Consider the following 11,305-nt stretch of genomic DNA (forward strand, 5'->3'; position numbering starts at 1 on the left):
TGGAATAAAAAAAAGGGAAAACGAAAAAAAAAAGGAATACATAAGAAAGCTCCTTCCATTTTTCCTTCCATCCACTTAGATTTCCCACATGCATATATGATGACATCACAACCTATATTTGTGACGTCATCTTTTATACGAGAAGATTGGCACTAGTCCTAGTCTCCCAAAATATCCTCACGTCCAACATGGCCGCGGAATTTACACTAAAAACGTCAACGAGATATTTTGAGCTTAAATTTTTAACCAAAACTTGAAAGAAAGACTATATATAGCTATAGAAATGCATCCCAGAAGCATTTATAAAGACAATCCTCCTGATTTTAAGGAGCTGGCTATTAAATATCCGTTTTTTAGGCAATATTGTCGTGAAAATACAAGCGGAGCTGTGATCATTGACTTCAAAGACCCTGCTGCTTTGAGAGCTTTGACGTGTGCTTTGCTGGAAAATGATTTTGGTTTAGAGATTGAAATTCCTTTGGATCGGCTCATTCCTACGGTACCACTACGACTGAATTATATCCTCTGGGTGGAAGACTTGGTTGGGTGTCTGCCTGGTAGAGACACACAAACAGATGTCATTGGTGTAGACATTGGTAGGTCATAATCTTACTAGTAATTGTTATGAATTTTTTTAAATCCAATTTAGGGCTGTTCAAGCTCTGATTACTCTTAATGTTTCTGTGACTTTTTGCTCAGTTTTTGGAGTTAAACTAGATCAAACAACCCTGACTATTCATCATAGGAACACTTCACGATGTAGTTAGTTTACAAAATGTAATGCTGTCATTCATATTGTAAAGTTTGTTTTTATAATTTCTACTTATTTTGTGTCCTAATTTATTCTTTTCTTACCTCCATTTTTTATCCATTTATCCGTGATGTTCCATCTGTCCACTCACTCCTCCATTCATCCTTTCATTCATCCAATCTATCATGAGCCATCCACGGATCTGACCATCCATCCACCCATCCATCTTTCCTTTCATCCATCCATCCACCCATCCATCTTTCCTTACATCCATCCATTCACCCATCCATCTTTCCTTTCATTCATGATCTATCCTCCTACCCAATTATGCAATTATTCTGTCAGTTTTATCCATCCATTTATGAATGCATCTATCCATCCATCCTGTCATTTATTTAATACTCATCCATCTATCTATTCATTCATTTTTTCATTTTCTTTTCACAGGTACTGGTTCATCCTGTATTTATCCTCTTCTTGGTGCTAAATTAAATGACTGGAAATTCCTTGCTACTGAAGTAGATGAATCATCTCTGAAATATGCCGAGAATAACATCAAGCAAAATGGACTAACAGACAAAATAACAGGTATATAACTTCTTTTTCCATTTTATAGTAAACTCTTTAAAAGAGGTGGTATTAAAAACACTTGCCTCTCACCTCTGGCTGGAGTCTTGATAATTTATGACATCATACTCAACTCATCCAATAATTGTTGATATTTGTTTCAAATTTAAGTCCAACAAGTCAGTCCTGGCAGTTACTTACACAAGCCTCTGGCAGATGCCAATCATCAACAAGTGACGTTCTGCATGTGTAACCCTCCTTTTTTCTCCAGCGAAGACGAGGCTGCTTTTGGTTCAGCCAGGACAGACAAACGTGCCCTCCCGGTGTCTGTCAATACTGGTAGCAAAACAGAGACTGTCACTAGTGGGGGTGAGGTGGAATTTGTTAAACAAATCATTGATGATAGTTTACAACTGCAGGAAAAAGTCAGGTAATATATCAACTGAGTTCTTGGGCTGATCTAAGGTAGGGCATGGCTAACTCACAGATTGAACCCTGAAACAACCTCTGGTCTAATCAAAGTTAGGCATAGCTGACCCATTCCTTCCTAGGGCTATTATAAGGGCTGTGACCATAATTTCTGCTCTGCTTTCTTGTTAGTTGGTACACAACTATGGTTGGTAAAAAGACAAGCATGAAGTCTGTTTTGGCATACTTACAAGAGAGAAAAGTAAGTACCCACCACCATGGCCAGTGCAAAGCTATGGGTTGGGTGAGACAGCAATAATTGCCACACCCATTATCAACCTTGTCGTCATGCATGTAACATGAGATGGGGCGTGGCAGCAATTACAGCCACTTATTATTGCACTTACATCATACATGTTAATATCTTGTGTATATATTGCAGGTACCTAATGTCACCACCACTACATTCAATCAGGGGAAAACCACTAGATGGGGCATGGTGGCAATCACACCCACACCCATTATTGCACTTACGTCATGTATGTTACATATCTTGTGTATATATTGCAGGTACCCAATGTAACCACCACTACATTCAATCAGGGGAAAACCACTAGATGGGGCGTGGCCTGGACATTCTTACAAAACATTTCTGTTGGTGCAGTTAGTGTAAGTCTTTCAGTATCTAGAGACTAAGGCTCATGTCAAATGTCAAACTTCACTCGAGGCAAACCTAATGGCATCAAAGAAGACAGCATGTGGAGTTCGATGTTTGACCTGGGCCTACTGTAAATTAACCTAATTTGACCTCTTTTGGTTTTTTTTTTTTTTTTGTTCATTGTAAGTGGTTCCAGTTGAGATGGCATTGTAAGATATAAATTTGTGATCCTTTTTTTTGCAGCCTCCACCAGCAAAACGACCCAGAAAACAAAGCAAACCATTATCATTCATTGTCCCTGATGAATGTGCTGTACTGAAGTGTGATGATGGGGATCCCATATTTGAACAAGTAATCAAGCTTATCAAAGCTATTCTTATGGATTTAAAGGTATATTCATGAACCTGTTACACTAAATCACTACCAAAGCAAAACAAAAAATATTTATTATCAGCCCAAAAGATTTCAATCCTGAAGAGAAGGGGATGGTTTTGTTTTTACCCCCATATTGGGAATTAGTGCACTAGGGTTTATTATCCATTTTTAGTTACACCTGCAATATGTAAGTAAGAGTAATGTTCATTTAGACAATAGGTTAACTAGTCATATTATGCAGAGGATCTTTGGGAGATGGGGTGTCGTTTGGTGGGTGGGTGGGGAGGAAGTTTGTCAAGAGTGTAGGCTCATTTACTCTTTCATTCCAGTGCCTGTATAATGTTAAGCTTTTCGTATTCTTGATCTTTGACCACTAGGTTGGATATATAGGAGGAGGGTTTTAAATAAATCTAAGAAACTAAATTGTGTCCATTTGTGATTAAGCCATACCCTGCCTCTTACTGACTAACCAATAAAATAAAGCTGGTAAAAATGGATTTCAAACAACAAAAGGCTTGCTACATTTTAAGAATAATCTACCATTATGCTTTCCCATTTCATGTGGTATGCAGCCAGCTTCTTAGTTTTTGGTTCATTTATTTTGGTAGATCGTTATTGAGGAACACCAATCACATGAGAAAGTCTGTTCCTATCGATGTTCAGCTAGTCAAATCACCTGGACTCATCAAAGGAAAAAACGACGACAACTTCAAAGACTTGCAAACACTGCTTCATTGAATAAAAACAAGCTAAAAGATGAGGAAAATCAGGAAATAAAATCTGATAGAAAAAGTACGCAAAATCTGATAGAAAATGTTTGCAGTTCTGGAACATCACATGAAATGAAAACAGCATTTGAGAATGATGAGCAAAGCAGGAATTCTTCCGAATCAATTAAAAGTACTGACAACAGCAACTTAAATCAAATAATTTTATCTAGGAACCAAAGGAACTTTGATGAACAAGGATTAGAGAATGAAAAAGGAGATAATTTACAATCTGATGATACCGATTCTGGTGATGCTATGAAGACCTCTTTATGCTCATTTTGGGTTCGTTTATTAAGAACAAATGCCGAGGCAAAGGAGCAGAACATAGTGGAGGTTGAATGTATACAAGCAAACAACAAGAATGATGTGTATCAGTTGTATCAATATTTACAAAACAAAATTCTCAAAGGAAAATAGTCATTCATGCAATTTATGATAATAATTACGTAATAAGTGAATTGAAGGCATCTTGGATGGTTCAGGAAAGCAAAATAACTGTAAACAAGTGTATAATAACGTATTTGAATAATTTTTTTTTAAAACATACATAAAAATGAAAACTTTAATCTTACAATAATTATTACAAGCAAACACCTCAGAAATGCAGTAAAAATTAAAAATAATTAACATGAATATAAAATTATTATCATCACTGGATTTTTTTCTTACATTACTTCTTACTTATCATTAATTAGATTTATCTTGTAATGAACAAGGAGCTTGCGAGTTGGAATGGAGAGAGAAATATATTCCTAGAGGCCTGGGTCTATATGTTAATGAGTTGTATATAAGCTGTGCCAAGGTATTATGTAATCAGTGTGGTCCAAGCTCAGTTGTAATTATATAGTACAGTATTATTTATAGTTTTCATACAATTGCACATGTTCATTACCACTGTAGTTAAGTCTACTCTATGATTAAAGGTGTGGATTTTGAAGCCTGGACCCATCTAGGCAATTATACTGTTGTTATGGTTATTGGACTGAAGAGAGCTATAGGAATTTAAGTTTGTCAAAACTCATGAAAGAAGCATTTACTTTACTATCATTACCATCATCATCCCATCATCATATTACCATTGGCAACATCAGCATTGTCATTCATCATATCGTTTCACCATCATCCTAATCATCTCATCATCATTGTCAACATAATCATTACTGTGGTACTGACATCAGCATCTTCATCATCATTCTATCATTGACAACATCAGCATTGTTATCATACTATTCCCATCATCATTGTCAACATAATTATCATCACCATCATCAATGGCAACATAATCATCATCGTCATCTTCCCATCATCATCATCATCATCACCATTTAATATTCACATTTAAAGAGTGAGGCTAAACCACTGGAAGGTGGGACTAAACCACTGGGGGCTAAAACACCCATTGTTATCATCCTATCATCATCATCATCATCATCATCACCGTATTAGCACCATCTGCATCATTTACACGTACAGCTGTATCAGTTACATTATAGATATATAATACATTGGAAACTCTTACCTCTATGGGAATGATATTTTTCACATCCCATCATATATTATTGTGCAACTTAAATATTTACAAATAAATTTTTATTAACTTTATCCTGTGCAATATTAATCTTATTTTTGCCACGGGTTTCACCACTGTAGTTCTCCAGGGCAATACTTAGCGATTAAACCTTCATAGTATGGCCTGATAGCATCGACGTCTGGGAGTCCATCTGATTTAGAGTATAGATCAAATTTGCTGAAAGAGAAATGGTGTTATCAGACTTTGATTATGCATACATGGATTCAGTAGATTAGCCCCAGATAACCACTCATTCAATCAATCAATCATTCATTCATTTATTTATTTTGTCAAAATGTAACCTAGAAATGGTCAGAAAGAGGGAAATGTAATTATAGTATAAAAAAAAAGAAATAATATGAAACAAAAATAAAAACCATCTTACTTGAATTCCAAGACCCAAGGTAGCATCTCCTTGTCATGGTCATTGCAGAGATAGTTGTATTCACCAGAACAGTGCCAGGGATAGAATGAGTGGTACCTGATCATGTACAGTCCCTGAAATTTGGAAAAAGAAGCAGGGAAAACAAATTATTCTTTGTCTATGGACCCCAATTTACCCATTTCTGATGCCCATAGTTTTTTAAAAATCTGCTCCAAATGGTTGGTCAAACACTGACCACCAATGTGCTGTCAACCAGAAAGAATTTATTGCAAACATGCAATTTAGCTAAAGAACATTCCACAAAGACAGTTCTAAAGTGTCAAAAGAAATCAAGTAATAACTATTACTTACTTCTTCTGGAATAGTGCAATTGTTACCCTTGAGCACACGGTACATGTATTCTGAAATAAAAATCCCAAAAGTCATTTAATTTGTTCATCAAGAGTTGAAGTAACATTCATTTGATAACTTTTTTTAAATTAATTTACTTTATCTCATAATATTTAAAGTATAGCATACACTGCAATCTGGAATTTATTTATTTTATTTTATTTTATTTAGCATTTACCTCACATCAAATCATAGTAAAAAAAAATGAAAAATATAAACAAATTACAAGCAGACGAGAGGTAACGGATACCGTCACAGGTTTCCCCAATTACGACGGTCCCTTGAATAAAATGACATTAACTTAATTACTTGACAAAAGGTACTACTTTATAAAAATGATTCCCAAGGAATTCCACAATGCACTGCAAACCAGGGATGTAAAATAGCTATTTGAGACTATCCCATCTCACCCCTTTTTCAAAATTGCTATTTTTTGCTTGTAACATGCTTTCAAAATCTAGATACAAAGCATTTTAAAGTTTGTTTGCCAGTAGGCAGAGACAGACTTCCCCAAGGGACCTTTGGATTTGTATATGTAATAGGACTCCATGCTATCCAATTAAGAAACAATTGGACGAGGAAAATCCTAAGGACTTCCAAAATTGGATGAGGCCGTAGGCCGAGTCCAATTTGGCAGTCAGAGGAATTTTTCGAGTCTAATTATTTCTTGATTGCGGTAACATGAAATCCCATTACCTATTAATTATATAGCTGCCTAATTAATCCCATATCAACAAGACCTGTCCAATTAAGAAAATAATTGGACAGTTACCTATATGGGATTAATGAGAAGCTGTATAATTATGTAATGTTAGAGGATTCCCAGTGACTAAAAAAACAAGATTTCAACACAAACCATCATGACCCCAGGACATAGTAACATTGTCAAGACCACAATTAGCTCCATAAATTCCATACTTGGAGCTATGAATTAAAAAAACAGTCATAAGAACTTGTTTTTGCTGCAAATAAACTTGAGTTGTTTGCATTTCATAACATTACCATTACTACCCTTGCAATAGACCCCTTGCATGTGATGTCAAAGCAGCTCAATTTGGAGGACAAAACAAAAGAATTTCAATCTCCTGAGAATTGGAAACCTGTAATGTTATGTCCTCCAAATTGAGCTGCATTCCAATGTGCTACCTGCAGTACAAGGGGTATATTTCCAATGGACAGAAAAAAGACTTTTAAACAAAGTCTATTCCAATCCCGTGTGAATTTGATGGCCACAACTTTCTTAGCTCTGTAGCTATTTAGTGCAATCCTCATTAAATTAAGTCTTCCTATCTTCATGTTCCTATCTAGTCCAGGAATTAAAATTAGACCCCATGGGTGAGATGCCAGTGTACGTACTATCTTTATGATTCTAAATAAAGGGTGAAAAGAATTGAAAAGGATAGTGGTAGTAGTGATATCAAGCTGTTATAATAAAGGAAATGAGGAAATGTCCAGGCTTATAGCATACGTAGAATACTGTGAAACTAATCATATTAATGTTTAATTGATAACCCCTTTATTAGTTGTATTTGTTAGTTGTATGTACATGTACGAAGTATTACACTGTCAACCAATCTCTAGACCTTTTTCACTCATGTGAGAAGGCAGCCATATTGGTGTACCAAAATGAAAACTCTCTGCACAGTTTTTTTGCATAAATATAGAGTTCAATTCCCTGGAAATAGAAAGCATATTGTTTTGGTACACCAAGATGGTTGCTGTACATGTTGTGTCACATGACAACACTCTATACAAGTATTTATGGTGGATCTGGGCATCACCAGAAGCAAGCAGTTGAAAAGCCATCAAACACAAATATTGCTTATCAAATGCACGCAAACATTTGAAACATGTACATATTACCCTGGCTTTAATATATGTGTTTACAATAACTAAAATCTAGCTAAACTGTCAAGAAATGGAAGAATATAAATGGTCAAAATACTCACGTATAGTTTGGATGAAGATTATCCGGGTTGTTTATAAACGTATCTGCAAAGACAATCTTGCTTGAAAACTTGCACCCAACAGGGAATGTGTCACCAACAACCGCCCACTGAGGCTCCCCCCAAAGAGCCAGAACCTTGCCGAGATCATGGAGAAGACCAACCAGGTGAAACCAATCCTTGTCAGGATGAGTCTCGCGGATTCTTTCTGCAGTTTGGAATGCATGAATAGAATTGGGAAGGTCTGTGTCTGGGTCACTTTCGTCAATGAAAGCATCTAACATGAAAATTGCTTCCATTACTGGCATTCTTGTTTGGGAGAGACTGCCCCATTTTGCTATCTGTGACAAGACAGAAAATAAATTGTATTAATAATCTTAGAACTGTCAACATTACTTGAAAACCAAAACTAATGCATTAAGGAACAGGGAGATGGGGGAAAAAAAAGAAAGATGAGAAAGAAAGAAGGATGAGAAATGAAATGGACGTGGATGGATGGATGGATGGTGGGTAGATGGATTGGTGCATAGTTGCATGGGTGGGTTAACCAGTCATTGCATAATTAGATAAGTGGTGCATGGATTGTTGAATGGATCCATGGTTGGACTAGTGCATAGATGAATGGATGGTTGGGTGAATGCTATGATGGTAGCTTAAGGTGGAAGGAAGAAAGACGGGATGGATAGGTTAATACCATTGTACGTAGATAAATAAATAAATGGGATTTAGCAGTGGCATTTCTACAGAGTAGCTATTCATCCACTGTAATTCCAATGGGAATTTAGGAGTTGATTTTTGTGGAGGGAGGAAAGCCGGGGAACCCGGAAAACCCTCGAAGCACAGGAGAGAACCAACAAACAACTCTACTCACATACGACACCAAGCTCAGCAGGACTCGAACCCGGGTCGCATTGGTGGGAGGTGAGCGCTCTCACTGCTATGCCACCCGTGCTTCCCTTACGTAGATGGTAACTAGGTGGGTGGATGGGTGGATGCCAGGTTGAATATCATGGTTAGCAGATGGATAGAGAAGTACATTCTTCTTTACATACCTTGTCCTTAACAAAGTCCATAGTTTGATACGTATGCATTAGAGTATAGGTTTTTCTAACAGCATCTGTATTCAAGTTTTCTTCATAATTTCTAAAGTCCTCTTGATCTTTATTTGTTCTACTTATAAGCTTGGTCTTTTCTCTATTGTATTCGTCAAATGCTTCTTCGGGACGATAGATTTGTGATGGATCAATCAGTTCTATCTGAATTCAAAAAGACCAATATATGTTACGTACACTCATCCTAGTAATGCTGAATGCTCCAATTTCTTGTATGATACAACTCAAACAAACAATCTTATTCTCAAGGGGATGACACATGGTCTGTGATAGGAAAACCTACCAAAAGACCTCTTGAGCATGATGATGTTCTATACCTAACTACACTTGCAGAACCCTTTTGGTAGGTTTGTTTGTTATGCAAATTTTCACTGTCTCACACTAATTTTTTTGATTTCTGGATTGATTTTTACAGATTCCCATTAAAGATCAATAAAAATCACATGATTTTTTATCGATTTTTATCAATGTAGGTTTTTAAGGATTGACTTACGTACGTCGGGGTCTTGGTATTCTCAAATGAATGGATATTTTAAAAAGGATTGTGGTAGTTTAGGTGTGAAACATAATATTAGGATCAACGTCTATTACATCCAAGCTATTGAAGATGGCTTGGCAAATGAGCAAAAAAAAACTTCCTAACATACAAAATATATGCACAATATGTAGTATGACAAAAATCATATGTAGATTCCCATGAAAAGAAGAAGGAGTTAAGAATGTCACGTAATGCCGGGGCATAATCTAAAACCTGTTTTTCTGGATTGGATAAAAAGTCGAATATTTCATAAATTTAATAAACAAGTTATTCACAATCTTAATTTTGTGAGTTTAAACTTCGTGGTAATAAACTTATTGGGTTTTTTGCCAGGTTTGTTATTAAACCTTAAAGTCTGGAACGATAAAAACTCGGTAAAATTTAGCTAAGACTCAAAACGTAGACGAAACGTAGACTGAACTGGAAATGTTATACCAGTAATAGCGTCATGGCTTCAATTTTTAGCTCTTTTTTCGATTCTAAATCGTCAAGAAAGGCTAAAATGAGTGTTTAAGTAAATAGTAAGTTTATATTAATTAAAATTGAAAGTAAAATATATAAGGAAATTATAGTTCAATCAAGCAATGGGAACAAAATATGACTGACATTCTTTTCAACCTTCACAGACGAGAACGACACGAAAATTTAGTCTAAACTCAAAGTTAAATATCTAGCTACTCACCTGATTTTTAGGTGGAGGAGACATGGCTTGGCCTTTTTTGAGTTGTTTTATGGAGTAATATTCGGTCTAAACCTATTTAAAACTATGCTCTTTCGCGTTAGACGTAATATCGTTTTCTAGTGTTGGACCCGTCTTATGACGCATTTCCAGGTTTGCTCATTATATTATATAATAACAAACAGGTTTAGAACCGGAATCCCTACACAGGGAACCCACGACAAGGAAACGTCACGTAAAGATTTCTTTTGGTAAGTCGGAATGAATAGGAATGGCGTAATGAGAATGGATGGAATATTCTTAGTAGGTATTTTGGTATTTATGATTGGATGAATTACGTAGCTTTTAGAATAGAATAATGTGAGAGGAGATGGGATGGAATACAATAGAATCACTCCGAAAAGGAATAGAATACGAATAGAATGGAATAGAATTAGATGAATTAAGATAACAAAGAATAGAAAGAAATAGAATGGAATGGAATGCAATAAAATTGGATGGAATAGATTGGAATAAAAGGAAATAGAATAAAATACTGATAGAAAGAAATAGAATGGGATGGATGGAATGGAACGAAGGAACGGAATGGAACGGAACGGACTGGAATGGAATGGAATGGAATGGAATGGAATGGAATAAGATAGTATAACAAAACATAATCTAAATTTTAATTTCTTTAAAGTTCTAAAAGGATTCGAATAAAGAGGTTCGGATAAAAGGTTACAGAAATGGTCCCAGACAAGATCAGAAAATATCAGAAGTATCCAAGATTTCATTAGAGAGTTTTAGATTGACGTTCACGGTAAACGTGAAACGTCAGTTGACCAGTAAAAAATTCTTTTAAATTACTGAAAAAGAATCGCAAAAAAGTCCAAGTATTAGAAAAACAAAAGAGTATTTGCGCTTGTTGAGAAGGTTTGTAAAAGGTAAAGTAAAATAAAGGAAAACTATGAAAACATGGTCACGTTTGCCGTTTGCGGGGAGAAAAAAAAGTCAATCTAAAACTCTCTATTATCTTCACCTTGACTTACGCCCCTTAACTCCCTTTTATAATTACCGCCCTTCAGACAATGCTATTCTATTCTTGTACCAGTCCAGTCTAAACCGGTTGCATGCTGTCACTGATAAATATTCCGGTGCTAGATTAATATTTGAT

General features: G+C 35.7%; 2 protein-coding genes across 3 annotated transcripts; one reads left to right on the forward strand and one right to left on the reverse strand.

Annotated features, from left to right (window-relative positions):
• The first annotated feature begins 201 nt into the window (after positions 1 to 201).
• Positions 202 to 4,489, forward strand: LOC116304784 (RNA N(6)-adenosine-methyltransferase METTL16). Of its 2 annotated transcripts, none has more exons than XM_031714564.2 (7): positions 202 to 596; positions 1,199 to 1,339; positions 1,490 to 1,748; positions 1,919 to 1,988; positions 2,297 to 2,395; positions 2,628 to 2,774; positions 3,368 to 4,489. In XM_031714564.2, the coding sequence occupies exons 1-7, from the start codon at positions 284 to 286 to the stop codon at positions 3,944 to 3,946; spliced, it is 1,608 nt and encodes a 535-aa protein (XP_031570424.2). In that variant the 5' UTR covers positions 202 to 283; the 3' UTR covers positions 3,947 to 4,489. The 2 variants fall into 2 exon arrangements, with proteins under 2 accessions (XP_031570424.2, XP_088888723.1); XM_089032597.1 differs by having other exon boundaries at positions 3,700 to 3,846.
• On the reverse strand, positions 4,078 to 10,304 carry LOC116304785 (inositol oxygenase). The gene is made up of 7 exons (XM_031714566.2): positions 10,153 to 10,304; positions 8,873 to 9,076; positions 7,824 to 8,161; positions 6,731 to 6,798; positions 5,836 to 5,885; positions 5,485 to 5,597; positions 4,078 to 5,276 (listed from the first exon to the last, which is right to left on the reverse strand). Exons 1-7 carry the CDS (start codon positions 10,174 to 10,176, stop codon positions 5,168 to 5,170), a joined length of 906 nt encoding a protein of 301 aa, XP_031570426.1. The 5' UTR covers positions 10,177 to 10,304; the 3' UTR covers positions 4,078 to 5,167.
• Between the last annotated feature and the right edge of the window lie 1,001 nt (positions 10,305 to 11,305).

Source organism: Actinia tenebrosa, unplaced genomic scaffold (genome assembly GCF_029948245.1).
Source record: "Actinia tenebrosa isolate PJP-AT-01 unplaced genomic scaffold, QUT_ActTen_1.0 PGA_scaffold1__47_contigs__length_23844297, whole genome shotgun sequence".
NCBI lineage: Eukaryota > Metazoa > Cnidaria > Anthozoa > Actiniaria > Actiniidae > Actinia > Actinia tenebrosa.